The following is a 26,790-nucleotide window of genomic DNA, read 5'->3' as shown; positions in this document are numbered from 1 at the left end:
TTCTCGCCTCGAAATTATTAGTGGTCACACGCCTGTGATTTTACAGTTGTGGGAGGACAAGATGTTGATTCAGCTATCAACTCTAGCATTTTGACCAAATACCTCACCTTTTAATCTAGTGACACATTTCAAACTGTATACTTTATTTTGATACACTAGTATTTCTTTCGCTATTAAAATTGTATGTATTTTTTGCTTGTTTCCATTACAGACAATGCCAAATAGACGTCCACGTGAGTGGGACTACTTAATGCCTCATGTATGTAAATATTGCGGGCAGAGATTTTACAACAAAGTGTTACGATATTTGTCTCATAAAAGACACCATGAAATGGGAATTCGTCCTTACTGGTATGACTACAAGAGCAAAGCGAGATACATGACGTCCATGGTTCAGAAGACGAGAATCAGTGCATGCAGTATGCAAAAGTCAAGAAACAAACAGCAGAAGAGAAACAAGGCAGAACTTGAAAAGACGCATGAACCATTCCAACAGCTTCACAGGACGCACCAAGATGGAAAGAAAACTTCAAATAAGCATGATAAGTATGCAAAGAAAGGTGCCACTATTTCTACCAAACGCAAGACGAAGTGCAAAAAACAGCTACATGATAGGCAGGGTAAACTGATTCATGGTAAAGGTAGCGATCGGCCAAGGAATTACGACCAAGATTCAAGGTCTTCTGTCACATCAGGAGAATCATCCACGAGTCGAAGAAGACACTACACAATGGATAAAGGATTACACAAGGAAAAACATTTTGAATGTACATTTTGTAACAAATGTTTCACTACCTCGGGTAGTTTAAAGAAACATGGACGCATTCATTCTAAAGAGAAGCCTTTTAGGTGTACATTTTGCAGTAAAGGCTTTACTCGGTCATATCACTTGAAGGAGCATGAACGTATACATACTATGGAGAAGCCTTTTAAATGTAAGTTTTGCAATAAAGGCTTCACGACGTCAGGTAACTTGAAGACACATGAACGTATTCATACTGGGAAGAAGCCTTATAAATGTACATTTTGTAGCAAAGGCTTCACAGCGTCAGGTAGTTTGAAGGAGCATGAACGAATCCATACCAAGGATAATCTTTATAAGTGTACGTTTTGTAAGAAAGGTTTCACAACGTCAGGTAATTTGAAGATACATGAACGTATACATACTAAAGAGAAACCTTTTAGGTGTACATTTTGTAACAAAGGCTTTACACAGTCAGGTGATTTGAAGGTACATGAACGTATTCATACCAAAGAAAAACCTTTTAAATGTAAATTTTGTAACAAAGGCTTCATAAAGTCAGGTGATTTGAAGACACATGAACGTATACATACCAAGGAAAAGCCTTTTAAATGTACATTTTGTAACAAAGGCTTTACAACGTCAAGTAATTTGAAAACACATGAACGAATCCATACAAATGAGTAGCCTATGTTATAACAAAGGTTTCACAACGTCAAGGTAATTTGAAGAAATATGAAAGAATTAAAACCTGTTAGATTTGTAACAAATGCTTTACACAATACTAAAGAGAAGCCTTTTAAATAAAGATTTTAATAAAAGCTGTACAAACTCAGGCAATTTGAAAGCACGTGAATGTATTCATACTTACGAAAGGCCCTTCAGTGTAAAATTGGTACCAAAGACTTCACACAGGCAGGTATCTTGAAAGCGCATCACGTTTTCATACCAACGAGATGCATTTTAATTCATAATTCTGTGTTCACACTTGAAGGAAAATGAACGTATTTCCACACGAACGATAAGCCTTGCCATAAGTATACATGTTGTAATAAAGGCTTCACAAAGTCAGGTCATTTGAAGAAGCATGAAGCGTATAAACGTGCTGATCACCTTCTCATTACAGGTACTGCGTGTACTATATTACATGAACTACCTCTGATCACAGTTACTATTGAACTACCTCTGATCACATTTTGTACTACCTCTGATCACAGTTATTGTTGAACTACTTCTGATCACAATTTACTGTTGCACTACATGTGGTTACAGTTAATGATAAGTGCTGACCTACCTCTGATCATAGGCACTGTTGACCTACCTCTGATCATAGGCACTGTTGGCCTACCTCTGATTATAGGCACTGTTGAACTCCCTCTGATCACAGGTACTGTTGAACTACCTCTGATCACATTTTGTACTACCTCTGATCACAGTTATTGTTGAACTACTTCTGATCACAATTTACTGTTGCGCTACATGTGGTTACAGTTAATGTTAAAAGTGTTGACTCGGCTCTGATCACAGGCACTGTTGACCTACCTCTGATCACAGGTACTGTTGACCTACCTCAGATCACAGTTACTGTTAAACTATTTCTGATCTGAGGTACTGTTGAACTACCTCTGATCACAGGTACTGTTGAACTACCTCTGATCACAGTTACTGTTAAACTACCTCTGATCACAGTTACTGTTAAACTAGCTCTGATCACAGGTACTGTTGAACTACCTCTGATCACAGGTCCTGTTGAGCTACCTCTGATCACAGTCTCTGTTGAACTACCTCTGATCACATGCACAGATACTGTTGAACTTCCTCTGATCACAGTTACTGTTGAACTACCTCTGATCACATTTTCTGTTGAACTACCTCTGATCACATTTACTGTTGAACTACCTCTGATCACAGGTACTGTTAAACTGCCTCTGGTCAGAGTTACTGCAGTTACTGTTGTACTACCTGTACAGTTATTGTTACATCTAATTTGCCGAAAAATACGGGTTTTTTTAAACATAAATTACTTAGAATCGTTTTCACTGAGAGTGCTTTGTTGTTTAGTTGTTTAGCGATTTTTTTTAATCAGGCACTTGTACACTGAACTATGAGCCTTGTAATAATGCAAAGGCTTTACATTATTAAGGCAGCAGAACCAATGCATAATGGCATAAACGGACATTTCAATTGCCGATCAGACTGATCTTTAAGTGTACTGCTCAGTATTAGATTTGTATAACGGCACCGCGGGACCGCTACATTTCTGAAATGTCCTATCCCCTTGGTTTTGAATGTACACATAACAATGCTTTATACAGTCCAGTGTACAAGACTGTGACTGATTTGAAAAAGCACTTAAAATGCGCTCCAAACAGTCGTTATAATATAACTGGTTGATGCAACTATTTCATGTTTCATATTTGCTATGTTAACTCTAAAGAACTTATGTTTCTATATTTACAAAACATTTTAGTGCATGGAATAAAACTTGAAATTTCATTTATTCAATCATTCAAAGTTCTTAAAAGAACAATGTGTATCTGGCCCATGTCATTAAAAAAAGCAAAATAAAAGTTTACTCTGAGATATACTTTTCATTTCCGATTTTAAATTTTTTTTTTAATGATATATTTACCAGCGTTGGACTTTTAAAACATGTGTCGCAAATTAAAAGGTGTATCTCAGGCTTTATGTTCAGGTTAATATTGCGGCAATAATTTTTTTCATACTCGTATTGAAATTAGGTGTTCCAACTCGGTATTTAATTGTATTAAATATTCATTTCAACACATCACATGAAAGGCTCCCGTTGAAATTAGGCGATCCAATTGGCATCAATTTGCAAATTACTTCAAATTTCGGTTTTTCTAGATTAAATTTGCATCCGTTTTGTTTAAAAGTTTGTGCTTATAATAAATAACACAACTAACTTGGTTTTGATTTTGATTTTATTACTGCATTATTAATGTGCATTTAATGCAAGTAAAGTAGTTCTATATACAGGGTGATTTAAAATGAACTGTACCCAACTTCAAAAATTAAAATAAAATACTTACCGACATTTAAATAATTTGTGCTTGTAAGCTGTAACAGGATATTATGTTTTCTATTATTGGTGAAAAAATCATGTCTTTACCTCTAATGGTTTTGAAGAAATAAACACTCTTAGAAAACACACCAAAAACGATGTTGCACACGGATGAGTATCCCAGCAAACACAAAACGTTTTCGACATCATTCGCAAAAGGTTATCAGAAAACGTTTAAATGTCGGGTTATATAAAGGGCATATTAAGGGTATAAAACGTTTTCATAACATTAAAAATCATTTTTTGATAATCTTACGCTCAGCAAACAAAAAATGTTTTACAGAAAACGTTTAAATATCGGGTTATATAAAGGGTATAAAAACGTTTTAATAACATTCCAAAAACATTTGTGAAAACTTGATACAAAACTTTCTAAACATAATGTTATTTTGGGGTTGAAAAAATATCTTGCGAAAAAATTTTGCCCAAAATATTTGCAATAACGTTTTAAAAACGTTTTCATGACCTTTATATAACCCGACATTTAAATGTTATTAAAACGTTTTGAAAAAACATTTTAAGAACATTTCTGTGTTTGCTGGGTGCAAATATTTTAACATAATGTTATTTAAGTGTTGACAAAATATTTGGTAAAAATGGTTTACAATAACATTTTGAAAACATTTTAAAAATATTGTTGTAGTGTGTTTTCATACAAAACGTTTTAAAACGTTTTCATGACCTTTATATAACCCGACATTTTAATGTTATTAAAACGTTTTTATGTAAACCAAAAGACAAAATATAACTTATTAAAAACGTTTTTAAAACGTTTTTGTGTTTGCTGGGATTCTATTCAAACTACCTATTCTACGGCATTCTGCTCACTCAACTGCCCTCAGACATTTTCAGTTCAACATAAATTGCGCATGTTTATTTAAAAATGAAAATAAGATGAATTGTAAGAAGTAAATACAATTAAAATTAAAAACTTACCGACATTTTATATTGCAAGCTGTAAGAGGGTAGTAGTCTATGTTTCCTATCATTGGTGAAAAAAAATCAGGTCTCAATTACGAGTGTATGGCTATTGCACCAGCACCATTTCTATTTGAATTCAAATTTCCCTCTACAATTTCAAGTCAACGGGTCCTTTGTTCTCAATGTATTATTTAACATGTAATCTTTGCAAACCTGATATTGTAACTGAATATCAATATTATTGATTTAATAATGCGAAATAACATTTGTCTTGGTTTTGCTGTACATGTGCGTAGCTGCAGTTTGTTACTGCAGTAAAGAACACGGATAAACTTAGTTCCGTGTGTTAGTCTAAAAATGGGATGATAACTTGAAAATGCAATATCTTCTGACTAAAACCACTTATTATCAAAATTCAAAATTTCTACTACAGAACACTTATCACTGCTCTCTACGATAGTTTTTTGAAATGTACAATCTCCGCAAATAATGTAAAAAAATTGGGCGAAGTTGGGTACAGTTCATTTTAAATCACCCTGTACAGCGGGAATTAATGCTTGAAATACGAAATTAATACAAATGCCTTCTAAAAACACTTTTCAAGATACGGCGCTATTACGAACACAGAGTATGATCCAGGTGAAGAGTGGCGTAATTTACTGGAATAACTTTACTTTTTCAGCCATTATCAATCCACTGCAGGATGAAGGCCTCAGCATGATGTCTCCATGTGTCTCTGTTTTGTGCCTGTTGGTACCAGTTCACTTCTCCCCAGTAGTTTTGCAGCTCGTCCCTCCATCGCTTCCGTTGGCGTCCTCTATTTCGCTTCCTCCCATAAGGTGTCCAATGTGTGAGTGTTGAGCTCCAACGATTGTCTTGTCTGCGGCTGATATGGCCAGCCCAGGTCCATTTTCTGCTTTTGATGGTTTCCAAGATGTCTTGAACTTGGGTCTGCTCCCTGATCCATTTGTTTGTTTTCCTGTCCTTGTAGGTGATGTTTAATATACTTCTCTCCATGTTGTGCTGGGCTGCTGCTAGTTTTCTTTCCATTTTTGATGTTAAGGTCCATGATTCTGCCCCATATGAAATAGCTGGGAGGATGTATTGGTTGTAGACCTTTCGTTTAAGGCATATTGGAAGATTGCCTTTCATGATGGTGCTGTATCTTCCAAAAGCTTGCCACCCGGCTTTAATTCTCCTTCGAATTTCAGAGTCTTGGTTTTTGTCTCGAAGAAAGAAGCGTTGTCCAAGATATACATATTCCTCGACCTGCTCAATTTCAACCCCTTTTACTTTCACTGTCTTTGGGACTGTTTCTAATCCTATCATAACCTTTGTTTTCTTCATATTCATTTTTAATCCAGTTACCCTGCTTGCCTCATCCAACTCTTGCAGCATTGTCTCAAGTTCATTTAAGTTGCTTGATATTGTGACAATATCATCTGCAAAGCGTAAGTGGCTCATGTGCTCTCCGTTTATGTTGATTCCTTTCTTGCTCCAGTCGAGTGTTTTGAAAATTCCTTCTAAAAAAAATATAAAAAGCTTCGGTGAGATAGTGTCCCCTGACGCACGCCCTTCTTTATCATAATTCTGTCACTGTCTTTGTGCATTTTGACTGTGTTGTAGCAATCTGAGTAGATGTCTTTGAAGATCTTCAGGTATGCATTGTTGATTCCTTGTTCTTTGAGTGCATTCAGGACTGGACTGGTTTCAACAGAATCAAATGCCTTCTCGTAATCTATAAAAGCTACGCAGAGCGGAATGTTATACTCCTGGCATTTCTCCTTTAGTTGGTTGATGGTGTGGATGTGATCCATGGTTGAAAAGCCTTTCCTGAAGCCTGCCTGTTCCCTTGGTTGATTTCCGTCTAGGATGATTTCAAGTCGGTTTGTTAGTAACCTTGTGTACAGCTTGTACAAGTTTGAGAGGAGACTGATGGGTCTATAGTTCTTTAGGTCTCGCTTGTCCCCCTTCTTGTGCAAAATGATCATAGTGGCTTCTTTCCACTGATGTGGCACTCTCCCTTTTTGCATACATGTTGTATACAGCTTAGCTAGTTCTTTGGTTATGATGTCCCCTCCTTCTTTGATTGTGTCGATGAGCACATTGTCCGGTCCAGGAGACTTTCCTCTCTTCATTTGGTTTACAGCATGCTGTACCTCCCAATTTGTGACATTGGGTATTTCTTCTTGTGGTTCTCCTGGTTCATCTGTTTCTGTGTCACTGGCATATAATTGTTCATAGAATTCTTCTATCCTTTTCAGAATTTCGTCTTGGTCTGTGATTTCTTGCCCATTACTATCGAGGAGGCTTGTAATTTTCTGTTTCCCCTGCGCTAGTTTCTTATAGGTTTTCTTCAGACTTTTGTTTTCCTCAATTGTGGATTTGATCATCTTGGTGTTGTAGCTCCGTATATCTTCCCGTAGCTTTTTCCTGATTGTCTTGCAGGTGTCTGTATATTCAACCCGCTGTATGTTTGTTCCCTCTGCTTTCATCGATCTTCTCTTCTCCATGAGTGTTCTGGTCGAATCTGATATCTTTGTTTCTCGAGTCTTTGGTTTCTTTCCTGCAATATCCATGGCCAGTTTTTGTGTTGTTTCCACTATCTGGTCATTCCATAATTCTAGAGTCCTCTCTTCTGGACATTCATCTGCCAAAAGTTGGAACTGGTTTTGCAGCTGCAGTTGGAATTCTATTCTCTTTTCCTGCAACTTCTCTAGGTTGATGCTGCTCTGCTTTGGTCTTAGTAATTTATGTCTCTCTAGTCTGGTGTTGATTTTTTAACTTGCTCATTACCATCCTGTGGTCACTACCTACATTCACTTTGTTGACTGTCTTTACGTCTTGAATGATGTGTGGACTGTCTGTGAGAATGAAGTCAATTTCATTCTTTGTGCTTCCATCTGGGCTTCTCCAGGTCCATTTCCTACTTGCTGGCTTTTAAAAAAAGTGTTCATTATTTTCAGCTTGTTACTGATTGAGAATTCGATGAGTCGGTCACCCCTATCATTTCGTTCTCCACTCCCAAACTTACCAAATTATTGTGCACTCTTCTCCATCCTCTCTTTTTCCAACTTTGGCATTAAAGTCACCCATTACTATTGTGAATTGAGTCTTGCTGTTCTTTAGTAGTTCAGTTATTTCCTCATAGAGTTTGTCCACCTCTTCATCATTGTGTGTTGAGGTTGGAGCGTAGACTTGAATAACTTTTATCTTGTATCTCTTGTTTATTTTTACTGTCAGCTGAGCTAGGCGTTCATTTATACCTTTGACCTCAGTTATATTTCCTGCGATGCTTTTGTGTATCAGGAAGCCGACCCCTGCTTCACTTTTGTCCTTGGTTCCAATGTGGTAGAAATGGTGGCCACTCTTTAACTCTGTGAAATCTTCTCCTCTTCTTCGGACTTCACCCAATCCGATGATGTCCCATTTTACCCCTTCTAGTTCTTCTTCCAACTCCACTAGTCTTTCTTCCTGCAACAGTGATCTCACATTATATGTTGCAATGGTCAAATTCCATTGGTGGCCTGTTCTTACCCAGGGATTCTTAGCACCCCCTACTCCTTGCTTTGACGAACCGCCACCTTGGTCCGGAGCAAATGAGCTGCTGGGGACTGGGGCCTTTGCCTTCTTGTGTCTGTCATGCTGGTTAGTTGGGCCTACCCTTCCACACTGGCCCAATGTGGGTTGGAAGGGGGACTTTATATCAGAGCTCCAACTCCTAGACTGACGGCTTTACTGGGCTACGAAACCAGTCTCTCCGCCTATTTACCCATAGGTGGAGCTATTTGACCCATAGCTGGGGCTTGGTTGATGGGCGCCAGGGCATGTCCACACGCCGGTGGGCCTGCACGCCGCATCTCTGGGGCCCAATGCTGCTCCGAGATCCCTTACAGTTTTGCCTGGGTCCGTGGGGTACCCAGTTACCGTGTGTTGTCGCTGGGAGGCACTGTAAGAGTCTTGATGTAGGAGAGGCTATGTACTGGCAGGGGAAGACTTACTCAATCTGCTTCCTTTTTCACCTTACGGCTAGCCAGCGGCAGAAGCTGAAAGCAGAAATTGCAAGCACTAAACTACATGCTAAACTAATCTACCTCGCTAAAGCACTAGACGCATCACAACATCCTGTGTCCAAAGGAATAAACAAACAGCATATAAACGCGCACTCGTACATGTCGTATGTCACATATTTTGTCCAATAAACATGATAAAGTAGAAAAGGCTGGTTTCCACGGTAAAGAGCCTGGTGTCCGATTTCTTGATCTAAAACCTGCTTTGTCGATCAAGGAACCAGGAATTCCATCGATAAACATGGTTTCTTATTAAAACAAAACAAAAACAGAGGTAGGCCTAAGACTATCCCTGGATAATCAAGCGCGGTAGTAGCAATTGACATTCGTTGTAAGTGTTATTTAAAACATTTACCTTTAAAAATCCTTCAAATCCTGTGCGTATAGGCTGTCATCTTTGTTTGAAATACACAATGGGTTAAAAAAACAACTCAATACATTGTGACTTTTGTATCGCTTAAACATGTTGAACAAGTTCAAATGCGCTTAAAACCTGATATCCGCGCCGACTTTCCGTTAACTCAAGAACTAGGAGTACATTTAACTAAACTTTTAACCCTTTGTAACTCAACACCCACAAAAAAAAGTGAGTCATTTGAATAACCATTCGCAAAGTTACGCATACCCAATACTAGACGCAACTTTACGAAGGGTCCCTGTAGTAAATCCATATTACTTACGAGGTGTTCGTAAGAAAGTTTAGTGAAATGGAATGTAAAATGGAATGATCTATATTCGTTTTTATTTGAAACCAATCCTCTTACATCACATGAAGTACAAATTTACACCTCTCTCACTGTTATAAATATGCTTTACATTTCCTAATCTTTCTTTGCTTACTATGCTAATGTTATATGTGACCCGTTACAGCGAAAGGTACCTTATGTCGGCTGCTACAAGTGTCTCTTTTTCCCCAATGTTGGCAGAAAATATCAAACAATAATGACAATCTGAAGTGGCGGTCATTTCAAATCATTTACAAGTCAACGAGGTTCAGGAATGTACTCTCATTGTTAGTGGGTGGCTAATACATACCTATACAAATACAATACAATGCTTTTGTAACCCACCACTCATGCCACTTGAACAGGGATTAGCCATATCAAATAAAGACTAGAGCTGTATAACAAACAGTTCTATAGACAGGTACAAGCTTATTATCCTCTACAACAATAGGATTAATGATTGGTTTAGAATGCATTTGTTACTAGCAAAATAAGGCATATGTAGCTCCCGACTTAAGGTACCTTTTGCTGTAACGGGTCACATATACGCTCGTACATTATTGTTTTAAAGAAGAAAATTGTATCCAAACGGTTACATTTCAGCACATCACATCAAAGCTCCCATTGGCTGCCCCATTCCTTTTTTATTATAAAGGAATTTTTATTATAAAGGAAGTTTTATTCAATCATAAATCTTCCAAAATAGACATCCTCAAATATATAACTGAAAGTTTTTCATCGATCGATCGAACGTGATAGCTAGTTCATCTTAATCAATTGATTCATGTTATTTAAATAACAATAGGCATGCATCGTTGTCATGAAAGTCAAGTAGGATGAATGCATCATCCATGCATGCTGTTGTCAAGCTGGCTAGGAAACCGTGTAGTATTCGGAACTGAACTTAAACTACCAGAGTGTCAGTTCAGTCAGCGCTGCTGTTCTTAAGCTCGTGTTGTCTGTTATTTATGCCCTGTGTTATTTGTGGACTTTTAATGGTGTCGTTGGTGTACGTTGATCGTGAGTAGAATTTGGATATCCTTGAGTTATTTCGTAAAGACGGTGCGGGTGAGCATGGTGAGTAACTTACATGGCTTTAAAACCAAAGATTATAAAACCCGAAGGCAAAACACATTACACTAGTCCTGTACATGTATAGGCCTACATAAGATTCATGTTTCGGACCTTGCTCGGTGGTTGTTTTATTATTATTATTATTAATTTGCGGGGTTGTGGCTGTTTTTGTTTGTTTTGTTTTTTGTTGTTGTTTTTTTTTTTTCTCTGTTTTCAAGTTTACGGATAATGTAAAAAATGTGAAATTTAAGATGTACCAATAATTAATCGATGCTGACAAATTAATGATGATGAATAAGATCATCTGCCAGATCCAGTTTTTATCTGAGACGAAAATTAAATTTTCATCTCAGGTTTTTATATGTTCGATGTTGTTTCTAGTTTGCGACACATCACCCGTTTTTAAAAGGTGAAATTTAAGATGTACATTGTAGGGTCTATCATATGTGATGCGATCAGGCAAAATCAGTCGGAACTCGGAAATAATAAATTTTCAGTTTCTTAATGAGAGTAAAAAACATTTACAAAGCTGCATTTTGCAAAAAAAAACCTATTTAAATTGAACGACCAGTTCTATGTAATGTGATGCGATCAAGCAAAATCAGTCGGAACTCGGAAATATTGATTTTGAGATATAGCCAAACAAAGGAACTATTTCCTTTTGTTTTTGAAACTCTTTAATTACTCATATCTTTGGAACTGGTTGTTTAATTTCAATGGGATTTTCTGCAAAATCCAGCTTAGTAAATAAAAGTTAGGATTCCCACGTAACATCGCATAGAAAAAGTAAAAAGTAGATTGAACAAATTGGTGGTGTTCAACGATGTTTACTAACATAAAATTATATACTGACGTTTCGTACAAAAGTAGGCCTACTTTATCAAAGTGAGAAAATAGAGAATGTCTGCGAGCGCGGTAAACAAAAATGAGAAACGCGATGTTACGGTTGCGTACTGGAAATGGCGCAACACGCAAATTAAAGCATGCTCTGTCACCCCTATTTTTCCATTTGATCTGTCACCCAAAGACCATTACAAGTTCAATTTGAACAGCAACTTTCATTTATCACTGATTTTGTTACTTATTTTGAAAAAACAAAACAAAGAAATTTGAAGACATTTAGGACTAGAAATTCAATTTTCGAGGTTTCTGTGGCGCTGTTTCGGCGCTCACCCAAAGATTCCATTTAAAAAAGGTCATGTTCTTACCCAATAACCCCATATTTTTTCCATTTTGTTCTCACCGAATGCCAAAAATCCCGGGCCAAAAATCATACTCTCACCCAATGACCCTATATTTTTTAAATTTTGCTCTCACCGAATGCCACTTAGTGCGAAAGTGCCAGCCCTACACCTATATCCATATTGAAGTGCCCCCGGGGTCAAACATGTTATTTTCATGTTGCTTTGATTATAAGAGACTTCGCACAACTGCATTTTTACTCGCCTTTTTACTAGCAACTGAGTCCTTACTAGTAGTCACACGCCAGTAATTTTACAGTTGTGGGAGGACAAGATGTTGATTCAGCTATCAACTCTAGCATTTTGACCGAATGCCTCACCTTTTTATCTAGTGGCACATTTCAAACTGTGTACTTTATTTTGATACACCCTGTATAGTATTTCTTTCGCTAATCGTATGTATTTTTTTACTTGTTTCCATAACAGACAATGCCAAATAGACGTCCACGTGAGTGGGACTACTTAATGCCGCATGTATGTAAATATTGCGGGCAGAGATTTTACAACAAAGTGTTACGATATTTGTCTCATAAAAGACACCATGAAATGGGAATCCGTCCTTACTGGTATGACTACAAGAACAAAGCGAGATACATGACGTCCATGGCTCAAAAGACGAAACGCAGTGAATGCAATATGCAAAAGTCAAGAAACAAACAGCAGAAGAGAAACAAGGCAGGACTTGAAGACACGCATGAACCATTCCAACAGCTTGACAGGACGCACCAAGGTGGAAAGAAAATGTCAAATAAGTATGCAAAGAAAGGTGCCACTATTTCTAAACTCAAGACGAAGTGCAAAAAACAGCAACAGGATAGGCAGGGTAAACTGGTTCATGGTAAAGGTAGCGATCGGCCAAGGAATTACGACCAAGCTTCAAGGTCTTCTGTCGCATCAGGAGAATCATCCACGAGTCGAAGAAGACACAACACAATGGATAAAGGATTACACAAGGAAAAACATTTTGAATGTACATTTTGTAACAAATGTTTCACAACCTCGGATAGTTTGAATAAACATGAACGTGTTCATTCTAAAGAGAAGCCTTTTAGGTGTACATTTTGCAGTAAAGGCTTTAGTCGTTCACATCACTTGAAGGAGCATGAACGTATACATACTATGGAGAAGCCTTTTAAATGTACATTTTGTAACAAAGGCTTTACACAATCAGGTCATTTGAAGATACATGAACGAATACATACTAAAGTGAAGTCTTTTAGGTGTACATTTTGTAAAAAAGGCTTCACATCGTCAAGTTGTTTGAAGAAACATGAACGTATTCATTCTAATGAGAAGCCTTTTAAGTGTACATTTTGTAACAAAGGTTTCACATCGTCCAGTAATTTGAAGAGACATGGACGTACTCATACTAAAGAGAAGCCATTTAGGTGTACATTTTGTAACAAAGGTTTTACACAGTCAGGTAATTTGAAGATGCATGAACGTACACATACTAGAGATACACCATTTATGTGTACATTTTGTAACAAAGGCTTTACAACGTCAGGTAATTTGAAGATACATGAACGTATTCATACTGGGGAGACACCATTTAGGTGTACATATTGTAACAAAGGCTTTACACAATCAGGTAATTTGAAGACACATGAGAGAACGCATACTGAAGAAAAACCTTTTAAGTGTACATTTTGTAACAAAGGCTTTACACAATCAGGTCATTTGAAGGAGCACGAACGTATACATACTAAAGAGAAACCTTTTAAATGTACATTTTGTAACAAAGGTTTCACAACGTCAAGTAATTTGAAGAAACACGGACGCACTCATAATAAAGAGAAGCCTTTTTAGGTGTACATTTTGTAACAAAGGTTTCACACGGTCAGGTGATATGAAGAGACATGAACATGTTCATACTGGAGAGAAGCCTTTTAAATGCACATTTTGCAATAAAAGCTTTACACGGTCAGGTCACTTGAAGGAGCATGAACGCATACATACCAAGGAGAAGCCTTTTAAATGTAAATTTTGTAACAAAAGTTGCACAACGTCGGGTAATTTGAAGACACATGAACGAATACATAATGGAGTAGCCTTTTAAAGCCTCGTTTTAAATTTTTAGATTTTTTTTCTTCCAAAATGATAAAATTGTTAATTAGGGATTCAATCATGTTTCACCGTTGTTCATCACCGTTTAACAACGATGCGGCCGCGTCGTCTGCGTGGTTTACTTCGCGAAGTAGGAGACTAAGTACTTTACGAGCGAAGTAAACCACGCAGACGCGCCGGACGCGAGTTGTTAAACGGTGATGAACAACGGTGAAACATAATTGAATCCATTTCAACAACGAAAAGAAGCTAAAGATCGTATAATTCACATGATTATTTCATGAGGAATGTCAGTTAAAATCATTGCCACTCAGCCTTACAAAAACTTCGATGATTTCTCTGTTGATATCAGCACTAAAACTACAGAATAAAACTGCAATGTTTAGCCGCTACCTGAAAAATACTGAATTCAAGTTGTAAAGCTTGCATACGCACACAGGTTCCAGGCATGACGAATTTTACGCACTCTCGCGTAACGCGTAGTCTCGCTCGCGTTCGCGTATACGCTACAGTAAAAGTGTGGATTCATCATGGATTAACAACGGTTGGCTCCTGTACAAAGGTATAGGAGGAGTTGTTGAATATGCAATCATTATGAAAGTTCCCAATACATTTGGACGCGAAAAACATTAGAAATTTGCAAAGAAACAACATCATAAACTTCACCTCTATCATTCGAAATATCTCGCACTTTTTGGATTAGGACGGCCTTAGAGTTAGTCTCCTACGCAGGAGACTAAGATTTGCGATCGTTCCGACATATCATAATCTGAAAATTATGATAATATGTCGGACGAACAGAAAACATACCGTTTTACTACAAATAGGGCAAATTTGACAGTTTGCTCATAGATGTAAGTTGGAACGTGTGTAAGTATTACAAATATGTCAAAATTCGGTTTTGAAAAAAATAAAGGTATATTCTGAAAAAAGATCGTACATTAAGGCTTTAAGTGTATGTAACAAAGGTTTCACAACGTCAGGTAATTAAGGAGAAACATGAAAGAATTCATACTGTAGGGAAACGTATTTCCACACGAACGATAAGACTTACCATAAGTATATACATTTGGTAATAAAGGCTTCACAAAGTCAGGTCATTTGAAGGAGCATGAAGCGTATAGACGTGCTGATCACCTTCTTATTACAGGTACCACATGTACTATATTACATGAACTACCCCTGATCACAGTTACTATTGAACTACCTCTGATCACATTTTGTACTACCTCTGATCACAGTTATTGTTGAACAACTTCTGATCACAATTTACTGTTGCACTACATGTGGTTACAGTTAATGATAAGTGTTGACCTACCAGTTACTGTTAAACTATTTCTGATCTGAGGTACTGTTGAACTACCTCTGATCACAGGTACTGTTGCACTACCTCTGATCACAGTTACTGTTAAACTACCTCTGATCACAGATACTGTTGAACTACCTCTGATCACAGGTACTGAACTACCTCTGATCACAGGTACTAGATGCTGTTGAACTACCTCTGATCACAGTTACTGTTGAATTACCTCTGATCACAGTTACTGTTAAACTATATCTGACCTGAGGTACTGTTGAACTACCTCTGATCACAGGTACTAGATGCTGTTAAACTACCTCTGATCACAGATACTGTTGAACTTTCTCTTATTACAGTTACTGTTGAACTACCTCTGATCACAGTTACTGTTGAACTACCTCTGATCACAGGTACTGTTGAACTACCTCTGATCACATATACTGTTGAACTACCTCTGATCACAGGTACTGAACTACCTCTGATCACAGTTACTGTTGAATTACCTCTGATCACAGTTACTGTTAAACTATATCTGACCTGAGGTACTGTTGAACTACCTCTGATCACAGGTACTGTTGAACTACCTCTGATCACAGATACTGTTGAACTTGCTCTGATCACAGTTACTGTTGAACTACCTCTGATCACAGTTACTGTTGTTGAACTACCTCTAATCACAGTTACTGTTGCACTACCTCTGATTACAGGTACTGTTGAAATACCTCTGATCACAGTTACTGTTAAACTACCTCTGATCACAGTCTCTGTTGAACTACCTCTGATCACAGGTACTGTTGAACTTCCACTGATCACAGTTACGGATGAACTACCTCTGATCACAGTTCCTGTTAAACTACCTCTGATCACAGGTACTGTTCAACTACCTCTGATAACGGGTACTCTTGAACTACCTCTGATCACAGGTACTGTTGAACTTCCACTGATCACAGTTACGGATGAACTACCTCTGATCACAGTTCCTGTTAAACTACCTCTGATCACAGGTACTGTTGAACTACCTCTGATCACGGGTAGGCCTACTGTTGAACTACCTCTGATCACAGTTACTGCTGAACTACCTCTGATCACAGGTACTGTTGAACTACCTCTGATCACAGTTACTGATGAACTACCTGTGATCACAGGTACTGTTGAACTACCTCTTATCACAGTTACTGTTAAACTGCCTCTGGTCACAGTTACTGCAGTTACTGTTGTACTACCTGTACAGTTATTGTTATATCTAATTTACCAAATAAATTTTAAACATAAAATAGTTAGAATTGTTTTCACTGAGAGTGCTTGGAGCACAACCCTGTATACATTTTCAAATCAGTCACTTGTACACTGAACTAACTACGAGTCTTGTAATAATGCAAAGCCAATTAAGGGTATGAACGGACATCTCTTAAATGTCCGAACAGACGTTAAGGGCTGGGGTATGAACGTTTGGACAGTATTTATTGTGGGACATTAGAGCACATCAGACATATCGAATTGCATTCTGAATACGAAGAATGTCCTTCTGATATCAAATAATTTTGATTTTTTGAAATTCGCAATGTAATACACATTTTATGGCAAATGATTAGAAATTGATATTTTTGATATTTAACAGTACTCGAAGTAAACGTTATATATCTGATGATTTATACTTAAAGTGTATGTAGGTGGAATGAAAAGCCGACGATCAATTGAAAATTTTGACCTTTCGTATTGAAGATATGAATTTTTTTCCCCAAAACACCAAATCAATTAGGTCTTTTTGGGAAAAAAAAATCCATATCTTCAGCTTTTCCTCCCAGCTACATACACTTTAAGAATATATCATTAGATTTATAAAATTTACTTCGAGCACTGTTATATATCAAAAATGTGAAAAATATTACTTTTACTTTGTCATAAAATTTGTATTATATCGAAAAATGAAAATTATTTGATATCAGAAAGACATTCCTCGTATTCAGAATGCAATTCGATATGTCTGAGGTGCTCTCATGTCCCACAAAAAATACTGTCGAAACGATCAAAACGCTCATTCCAGATCCCTTAAACGGTGCACTACTATCAGATTTGTATACATGTAAGTAACGGTCCCGCTAGTTGTCGAAGCTCACCCATTAGTCTCATCTCTCCACTGGCTCAGCATTGATAAACGCATCAGTTTCAAAATTCTTCTGTATATCTACAAGTCTTTCAACAACCTTGCTCCGAAGTACATCTCCAACAAACTGACTCCATATATTCCTCAAAGGACTCTCAGATCAAGTAATGACACCACGCGTCTCCTGGCTGATAGATCCATCAGTGTCGCCGGTGATCGTCGTTTCCCTGTAGCTGGTGTTAAGCGCTGGAACTCATTACCAACAGAAATCAGACTTTCGCCATCGGTCACTCTTTTCAAACAGAGACTCAAAACTTATTTATTCTGAACTGTTTTATTCTGAACTGGTTTTCTTATGTATTTGTTTTTTTACTGTAAGCGCAACGATGCTTTCTTTGCGAATTGCGCCCTAAGAACTTTGTAGTAGTAGTAGTAGTAGTAGTAGTAGTAGTAGTAGTAGTAGTAGTAGTAGTAGTAGTAGTAGTAGTAGTAGTAGTAGTAGTAGTAATAGTAGTAGTAGTAGTAGTAGTAGTAGTAGTAGTTGTTCTGAAATGTCCAATACCATTAGCTTGACATGTACACATTACAATGCTATAGTGCCATGTACCAGATAGTGACTGATTGAACAAAAATGAAGTGCTCCAAGCAGTTGTTATATAACTGGAGAAATACAGCTATTTCATGTTTCCTAGTTGCTATGTTAACTCTAAAGAACTTATGTTTCTATATTTTCAAAACATTTTGGTGCATGGAATGAAAATTGTAATTTCATCTGTTCAATCATTCAAAGTTCTTAAAAGAACAGTGTGTATCTGGCCCATGTCATTAAAAAATAAAACAAACCTAAAAGTTAGTCTAAGATATACTTTTCATTTCTGATTTTAGAATTTTAAAAACAATATATTTACCAGCATTCTGTTTGACTTAAAACATGTGTCGCAAACTAAAAGCTGTATCAGGCTTTATGTTGAGGTTAATATTGCGGCAATAATTCATTCGAATAGAAATAATAATAACAATAAGAGTGAATCACCCTGTTATCATGTTGTCACATAATTGTTTTGCCTACGTCACATTAAGGTGGTACTACACCCCTTGATAAATTTGTGACTATTTTTACATTTTTCTCAAAAAATAAAAAAACACTGGTAACAAAAGTCATGTATATTATAGGGTCAAGGAATCCAGTTACTACACTGGAATTTCAATGGCAAGCAGTACGTTATTTATGATAAGAAAAGAGGTACCGCTAGAATGTTTGTTTGTTTAGACGGTCGCTCCATGTGGAGACAACCACTTGTCTTGAAACACTGAAAATTCAGTGAAGTAATTGGATTCTTTGCCCCTATAATATAACTACACACTGTTACCAGTGTGTAGTTATCTTTTGAGAAAAATGAAAAATTAGTCACAAAATATATCAGGGGGTGTAGTACCATCTTAAGTCACTTCACAATTTACAATAAAACAAAGATGATCTGGGTTCATTGCGTTGATTTGTTTACTATAGATATACGAGCATTTGTATTCAATCATGACAGCTGATATCGTTTGATCAGTGCAGTGATTACAATCGACATAGGGGGATAATAGGTTTTATATGGTATAGATGCGCGCGAAGCGCGAGAAAATGGGTACTTTTTAAACTATGATCACGTTCGATCGATGAAAAAACTTGCGTGTTACGAACGATTTCGAGACTTACGAAGCTTCGTTAAGTTTCGCGAATGGACCCCAGGCATGCAACATTGTCAGGTATTACAACCTACCGTTATATCATATGTCCACTTGGATAACAATCCTTAAGAATTAAATATGCAAACCTGTATTCTGAATAAAATAATTCTATTCCAACAACCCCCCCCCCCCCAACATGATTTCCTAACAATAGTAACCGAAATGGTGACCTGATCTACACTCGTTTTTTATTTAAAACCAATCCTCTTACATCACATGAAGTACAATTTTGCACCTCTCTCACTGTTATAAATATGTCTTACATTTCCTAATCTTTCTTTGCTTACTATGCTAATGTTACATTATTGTTTTAAAGAAGAAGATTGTATCCAAACGGTTACATTTCAGCACATCACATCAAAGCTCCCATTGGCTGCCCCATTCCTTTTTTTAAAGGAATTTTTATTATAAAGGAATTTTTATTCAATCATAAATATTCCAAAATAGACATCCTCAAACATTTTTTGCATCGATCAATCGATCGATCGAACGTGATAGCTAGTTTATCCTTAATCAATTGATCATGTTATTTTTAAATAACAATACGCATGCATCGTTGTCATGAAAGTCAAGTAGGATCATCTGAATGCATCATCCATGCATGCTGTTGTCAAGCGGAATAAGCTTGCTGGCTGGGAATTAAACCGTGTAGTATTCGGAACTGAACTTTAACTACCTGAGTAACCTGATGAGTTTCAGTCAGTCAGTTCTTTAAAAGCTCTTGTTGTCTGCTATTTGCCCCGTGTTGCGGACATTTAATGGTGTCGTTGGTGTACGTTAATCATCGTGCGTAGAATTTTGGTCAAGATATCCATCATAATGGTGAGTAAGTTACATTGGCTTTAAAACCAAAGATTATAAAACCCGAGTGTAAAACACATTACAGTACACTAGTCTTGTATATAGGCCTACCTACATAAGATTCATGTTTCGGACCTTGCTCGATGGTTATTATTCATTTGCGGGGGTGTATGTGGGGCTGTTTTTATTTTTTGTTTTGTTTTGTTTTTTGTTTTCTGTTTTTGTTTCTTTTCTTTTTGCTATCTCTGTTTTCAAGTTGACGGATAATGTAAAAAATGTGAAATTTAAGATGTAGCAATTATTGATCGATTCTGACAAATTAATGATGATGAATAAGATCATCTGCCAGATCCAGTTTTTATATGTTCGATGTTGTTTCTGGTTTGTGACACATGCATCACCCGTTTTTAAAAGTTGAACTTGAAGATCATAATTATGATGATGACAAATTATTGACGATGATGAAAATGGAGGTGCAATGTTATCCTCGGGTGAATTTTATATGACATACCTTAGAGATACCTACATATGGGAGAAAGACCTGGGGCACTCAACTATAGAAGTGTGCTAGTCAGTGTTACAGACTGGGAAACTGATTACCGGGACTAATTTAAGAAGAGTTATGGCCTCGAGTTTCAAAATACACCGAGTATCGTTTTTTGATCAAAAACCTCGACAATCTAAGACTCTGTAAAACCAAATCAAGAATTATCTGGGATAATTACAACTATGAAAGTTGTGATCTAACCTACCAGATGAATCAATAATTTCCTGACTATGATATTTAGTTGTGGGAAAAGATTTAATATTTTGGCGGGATTATTTCCCGCCACAAAAATTTGATAAGTATGAGGTATTTTGTGAAAATGTTTTAATTGATAGCTGAATCAACACCTTGTCCTCCCACAACTGTAAAAATTACTGGCGTGTGACTATCAATAAGGACACAGTGGCTATTTTTGCGACCTTGCAGAATTGTTTGGCAATCGTGTGATTGCTTTAAAGCACCAAATGGGATGGCCCCTAAGATCCCCTGATCTTACGCCTCCAGGTTTCTTCTTGTGGGGCTATTTGAAATGAAAGGGTTTCATAAGTCCTCAGACCTTGATGAACTCCAGATATTGCACAAGTTGACATCCGCATGCAGAACAGACCTTCCATAAGACGTCGTGTGAATGTCAGGAGAGCTGATATGATGGAGCAGAGGAATGGTGGTCACCGGGGGGGCACTCCAACTTTGGGGGTGACGCGTATGTAGGGCTGTTAAGACCCCCTTTTTCAGCATCGCTGTCACCTAAAGACCCCATTTTTTTTTTATGAACACATACTCTGTCACCCGAAGACCCCCTATTTTTCCATTTGATCTGTCACCCAAAGACCCTTACAAGTTCAATTTGAACAGAAACTTTCATTTATCACTGATTTTGTTACTTATTTTGAAAAACAATGTAATTTGAAGCCATTTAGAACTAGAAATTCGATTTTCGAGGTTTTTGCGTCGCTGTTTTGGCTCTCACTTAAAGATTCCATTTATGACCCCATATTTTTTTCCATTTTGCTCTCACCGAATGCCAAAAATCATGCTCTCACCCAATGACCCCATATTTTATACATTTTGCTCTCACCGTATGCCCCTTAGTGCGAAAGTGACAGCCCTACACCTATATCCATATTGAAGTGCCCCCCCCGGGGTCAAACATGTGATTTTCATGTTGCTTTGATTGTAAGAGACTTCGAACAACTGCATTTTTACTCGCCTTTTTACTAGCAACTGAGTCCATATTAGTGGTCACACGCCAGTTATTTTACAGTTGTGGGAGGACAAGATGTAGATTCAGCTATCAACTCTAGCATTTTGACCGAATGCCTCACCTTTTAAGCTAGTGGCACATTTCAAACTGTATACTTTATTTTGATACACCCTGTATAGTATTTCTTTCGCTAATCGTATGCATTTTTTGCTTGTTTCCGTTACAGACAATGCCAAAAAGACGTCCACGTGAGTGGGACTACTTAATGCCGCATGTATGTAAATATTGCGGGCAGAGATTTTACAACAAAGTGTTACGATATTTGTCTCATAAAAGACACCATGAAATGGGAATCCGTCCTTACTGGTATGACTACAGGAGCAAACCAAGATACATGACGTCCATGGCTCAGCAGACGAAACGTAGTGAATGCAATATGCAAAAGTCAAGAAACAAACAGCAGAAGAGAAACAAGGCAGGACTTGAAGACACGCATGAACCATTCCAACAGCTTAACAGGAAGCACCAAGGTGGAAAGAAAACTTCAAATAAGAATGCAAAGAAAGGTGTCACTATTTCTAAACTCAAGACGAGGTGCGGAAAACAGCTACATGATAGGCAGGGTAAACTGAATCATTGTAAACGTAGCGATCGGCCAAGGAATTACGACTCAAAGTCTTCTGTCGCATCAGGGGAATCATCCAGGAGACGAGGAAAAAACTACCCGATGGATAAAGGATTAAACAAGGAAAAACATTTTGCATGTACATTTTGTGACAAATGTTTCACAACCTCAAGTAATTTAGAAACACATGAACGTATTCATACTAAAGAGAAGCCTTTTAAATGTTCATTTTGTAACAAAGGCTTTACACAGTCATGTCATTTGAAGGAACATGAACGTATTCATTCTAAAGAGAAGCCGTTTAGGTGTTCATTTTGTAACAAAGGATTCACAACGTCAAGTAATTTGAAGACACATGAACGTATTCATACCGGAGAGAAACCTTTTAAGTGTACATTTTGTAGCAAAGGCTTCACAACGTCAGGTCATTTGAAGGAACATGGACGTATTCATACTAAAGAAAAGCCTTTTAGGTGTACATTTTGTAATCAATGCTTTGCACGGTCAGGTAGTTTGAAGATACATGAACGTATACATTCTAATGAGAAGCCTTTTAGGTGTACATTTTGTAACAAAGGCTTCACACGATCAGGTGATTTAAAGAAACATGAACGTATACACACTAAAGAGAAGCCATTTAGATGTACAATTTGTAACAAAGGTTTCACAGAGTCAGGTAGTTTGAAGATACATGAACGTATACATTCTAATGAGAAGCCTTTTAGGTGTACATTTTGTAACAAAGGCTTTACACAATCAGGTCATTTGAAGGAACATGAACGTATACATACTAAAGAGAAGCCATTTATGTGTAAATTTTGTAACAAAGGCTTTACACAATCAGGTAGTTTGAAGAAACATGAACGTATACATACTAAAGAGAAGCCTTTTAGGTGTACATTTGGTTACAAAGGCTTCATATCGTCAGATAGATTGAAGGTACATGTTCATACTGGAGAGACACCTTTTATATGCACATTTTGCAATAAAAGCTTTACTTTGTCAGGTCACTTGAAGGAGCATGAATGCAAAAATACCAAGGAAAAGCCTTGTAAGTGTACGTTTTGTAACAAAGGCTTCACAACCTCGGGTAATTTGAAGGAGCATGAACGTATACACACTAAAGAGAAGCCTTTTAGGTGTACATTTTGTAACAAAGGATTCACAACGTCAGGTAATTTGAAGGTACATGAAAGAATTCATACTGGAGAGAAACCTTTTAGGTGTAAATTTTGTAGCAAAGGCTTCACAACGTCAGGTAGTTTGAAGGAACATGAACGTATCCATACCAAGGAGAATCCTTATAAGTGTACGTTTTGTAACAAAGGTTTCACAACGTCAGGTAGTTTGAAGATACATGAAAGAATTCATACTAATGAGAAACCATTTATGTGTACATTTTGTAACAAAGGCTTTGCACAATCAGGTAGTTTGAAGAAACATGAACGTATACATACTAAAGAGAAGCCTTTTATGTGTATATTTTGTAACAAAGGCTTTACACGGTCAAATGACTTGAAGAGACATGAACGTATACATACCAAAGAGAAGCCTTTTAAATGTACATTTTGTAACAAAGGTTTCGCAACGTCAAGTAATTTGAAGAAACACGAACGTATCCATACTAAAGAGGCACCATTTAGGTGTGTATTTTGAAACAAATGTTTTACACGATCAGATAACCTAAAAGCTGTACATACCCAGGCAATTTGTAGCCACATGAACGTATTCATACTATTAAACAAAGGGTATTTCAGTGCAAATTTGGTAATAAATACTAAACAGTCAAGTATCTTGAAAACGCATGAACGTTTTCATGTCCAGCGATACCAACCAGAATAATTTTAACTGTAAATTCTGTACCAAGATTTCACTCAGGTCAATTGCAGGAACATGAACGCCCGGGGGGGGGGGGCACTCCAACTTTGGAGGTGACGCGTATGGAGGGGTGTTAAGACCCCCTTTTTCAGCACCGCCGTCACCCAAAGACCCCATATTTTTTTACGAACACATGCTCTGTCACCCGAAGACCCCTATTTTTCCATTTGATCTGTCACCCAAAGACCCTCACAAGTTCAAGTTGAACAGCAACTTTCATTTTTCACTGATTTTGTTACTTATTTCGAAAAATAATGAAATTTGAAGCCATTTAGAACTAGAAATTTGATTTTCGAGGGTTTTTTTTGAGCTGTTTCGGCTCTCACCCAAAGATTCCATTTAAAAAAAGGTCATGTACTTACCCAATGACCCCATATTTTCACATTTTGCTCTCACCGAATGCCCCTTAGTGCGAAAGTGCCAGCCCTACACCTATATCCATTTCATATTGAAGTGCCCCCCCCCGGGGCATGAACGATTATCTACACGCACGATAAGCCTATCATCCGGGCCTATTATGTATACGTTCATGTTGTAAGGGAGGCTTCGCAAAGTCAGGTCATTTAAAGAAGCATGGACGTGCTGATCACCCTTTGGTGATTGTTACTGCTGGACTACCTCTGGTCATGGTTATTGTTGAACTACCCGTGGTTATATTGACTTACATCTGATCACAGTTACTGTTGACCTACCTCTGTGTAAACCTATACTTCTACTGTAGATCTGTATATTAATTAAGTAGTACATTGCATAAGTCTTCTGTGTATTGATGAAGTAGTACACTGCTTACGTCTTCTGTAGATCTGTGCCCAGCAAACACAAAAAAACGTTTTGAAAACGTTTTAAATAAGTTATATTTTGGGTTTTGGTTTAGGTAAAAACGTTTTAATAACATTAAAATGTCGGGTTATATAAAGATCATGAAATATTTTGTCAACACTTAAATAACATTATGTTAAAGTATTTGTACCCAGCAAATTCAAAAATGTTCTTAAAATGTTTTTACAAAACGTTTTAATAACATTTAAATGTCGGGTTATATAAAGGTCGTGAAATCATTTTAAAAACGTTATTGTAAATATTTTGGGCAAACATTTTTTGCAAAATATTTTTTCAACCCCAAAATAACATTCTGTTTAGAATGATTTGTACCAAGTTTTCAAAAATGTTTTTGGAATGTTATTAAAACGTTTTTATACCCTTTATATAACCCGACATTTAAATGTTTTCTGTAAAACATTTGTGTTTGCTGTGCAGTAAATTACCAACAAATGTTATTTAATGTTATGAACACGTTTTATACCATTAATGTACCTTTTATATAACCCGACATTTAAACGTTTTCTGACAACCTTTTGTGAATGATGTCGAAAACGTTTTGTGTTTGCTGGGTGTATTGATGAAGTTGTACATTGCATACATCTACTATGTGTATTGATGTCATGAAGTAGTACATTGCATGATTGCATACGTCTACTGTAGATATGTGTATTGATGAAGTAGTACATTGTTTATGTCTTCTTTAGATCTGTGTTTTGACACATTTGTACATTGCATTCCTGTAGATATGTGATGAAATTGCACATTGCATACGTCTACTGTATGCATGTGTATTGATGAAGTAGAACATTGTTTACGTCTACTGTAAATCTGTGTATTGATGAAGTACATTGCTTCGTCTTCTGTAGATCTGTGTATTTATGAAGTATAGTATATTGCTTACGTCTTCTGTAGATCTGTGTATTGATGAAGTAGTACACTGCTTACGTCTTACGTAGATCTGTGTACTGATGAAGTTGTACATTGCATACTTCTACTGTAGATGTAGGCCTATTGATGAAGTAGTAGGCCTACATTGCATACGTCTACTATGTGTATTGATGAAGTAGTACATTGCATAGGCCTACGGTAGGCCTACGTCTTCTTTAGATATGTGTATTAATGAAGTACATTGCTTATGTCTTCTTTAGATATCTGTGTTTTGACAAATTAGTATATTGCTGATGTCTTCTGTAGATCTGTGTATTGATAAAGTTGTACATTGCATACTGTAACGAAAATGGATTTTCGCTCATTCTCTAAAAATTGGTTATTTGAGCTCGTGTGAGGCTTATGGTCTTAATTTTGTATTGTTACACGTACCTATCTCTCTTGGACTAGTTATCATGATTTTTATAACCAAATTTGATCAATTTTGATGAGTCCTCGATTTCGATGTTCTGGTCATGCGTTTTTATAAGCTTACTGAATGAAGAGTATTGTATTACTCACCAGTCACTGATTTGGTCGCCAGATTTTCATGATCCAAATTCTTTTATTGTGCAAATTAATAAAAGTTTATAGCAAAGCACAGGTGGAAATACTATCAAAATTACTTTTATTGAAATCTGAATTGAATTTAGGCGTAAATTAATTGATTTAAAATGTGTTTCGTGCATATTTTCGATCTGGGAAAGTTTTTATTTGTTTACATGTTGCCAGTTCGTTGTCGATTTTGGGTGTAATTCTCTGAATCTAGTCAGGGGGGGTGGGACATACTTCTCTGGCAATTCCAGTGCAATCCCGACGGCAACACCACGGGAACACGATTTGTTTTATGCGCATGTCTAGCGCATGCGCATTTTGAACAATTAGCGATATCAGCCGTTAAAAACAGCCTGTGATCTTCA

At 37.0% G+C, this 26,790-nt stretch overlaps 3 protein-coding genes across 3 annotated transcripts in view; 2 read left to right on the top strand and 1 right to left on the bottom strand.

Moving 5' to 3' along the window:
* The window catches only part of LOC140150593 (uncharacterized), an 84,525-nt gene extending 82,486 nt beyond the window's left edge, over positions 1-2,039 (top strand). The window contains exon 2 of the mRNA XM_072172640.1: positions 212-2,039. Coding sequence (XP_072028741.1) covers positions 212-1,429 — 1,218 coding nt within the window. The 3' untranslated portion in view covers positions 1,430-2,039. The remainder of the gene's footprint in view (positions 1-211) is intronic.
* A 4,232-nt stretch (positions 2,040-6,271) lies between these two features.
* On the bottom strand, positions 6,272-9,061 carry LOC140149996 (uncharacterized). The gene is made up of 4 exons (XM_072171999.1): positions 8,921-9,061; positions 7,783-8,420; positions 7,590-7,685; positions 6,272-7,514 (listed from the first exon to the last, which is right to left on the bottom strand). The coding sequence occupies exons 1-4, from the start codon at positions 9,059-9,061 to the stop codon at positions 6,272-6,274; spliced, it is 2,118 nt and encodes a 705-aa protein (XP_072028100.1).
* A 1,366-nt stretch (positions 9,062-10,427) lies between these two features.
* Positions 10,428-24,264, top strand: LOC140149995 (uncharacterized). Its single transcript, XM_072171998.1, has 4 exons — positions 10,428-10,620; positions 12,285-13,602; positions 13,688-13,905; positions 21,845-24,264. The coding sequence occupies exons 1-4, from the start codon at positions 10,618-10,620 to the stop codon at positions 23,897-23,899; spliced, it is 3,594 nt and encodes a 1,197-aa protein (XP_072028099.1). The 5' UTR covers positions 10,428-10,617; the 3' UTR covers positions 23,900-24,264.
* The last annotated feature ends 2,526 nt before the right edge of the window (positions 24,265-26,790 follow it).

The sequence above is a fragment of the Amphiura filiformis genome, chromosome 4, assembly GCF_039555335.1.
Source record: "Amphiura filiformis chromosome 4, Afil_fr2py, whole genome shotgun sequence".
NCBI classification, from domain to species: Eukaryota; Metazoa; Echinodermata; class Ophiuroidea; order Amphilepidida; family Amphiuridae; genus Amphiura; species Amphiura filiformis.
The sequence above is the reverse complement of the archived record's forward strand: the minus strand, read 5'-3'. Positions and strand labels throughout refer to the sequence as shown.

Excerpts from the sequence above, each read along its gene's own strand:
- LOC140149996 (XM_072171999.1), bottom strand. The coding sequence starts at position 9,061 with ATGTTTATCGATGGAATTCCTGGTTCCTTGATCGACAAAGCAGGTTTT. Across the intron at positions 8,421-8,920 it reads AAATATGTGACATACGACAT|TGTGGAAGGGTAGGCCCAAC; the intron begins GTACGAGTGCGC and ends ACATTGGGCCAG. Across the intron at positions 7,686-7,782 it reads GAAGAGTGCACAATAATTTG|CCAGCAAGTAGGAAATGGAC; the intron begins GTAAGTTTGGGA and ends TTTTTTTAAAAG.
- LOC140149995 (XM_072171998.1), top strand. Across the intron at positions 13,603-13,687 it reads ATGTACATTTTGTAACAAAG|GTTTCACACGGTCAGGTGAT; the intron begins GTTTCACAACGT and ends TTTGTAACAAAG. Across the intron at positions 13,906-21,844 it reads ATGAACGAATACATAATGGA|ACAATGCCAAAAAGACGTCC; the intron begins GTAGCCTTTTAA and ends TTTCCGTTACAG.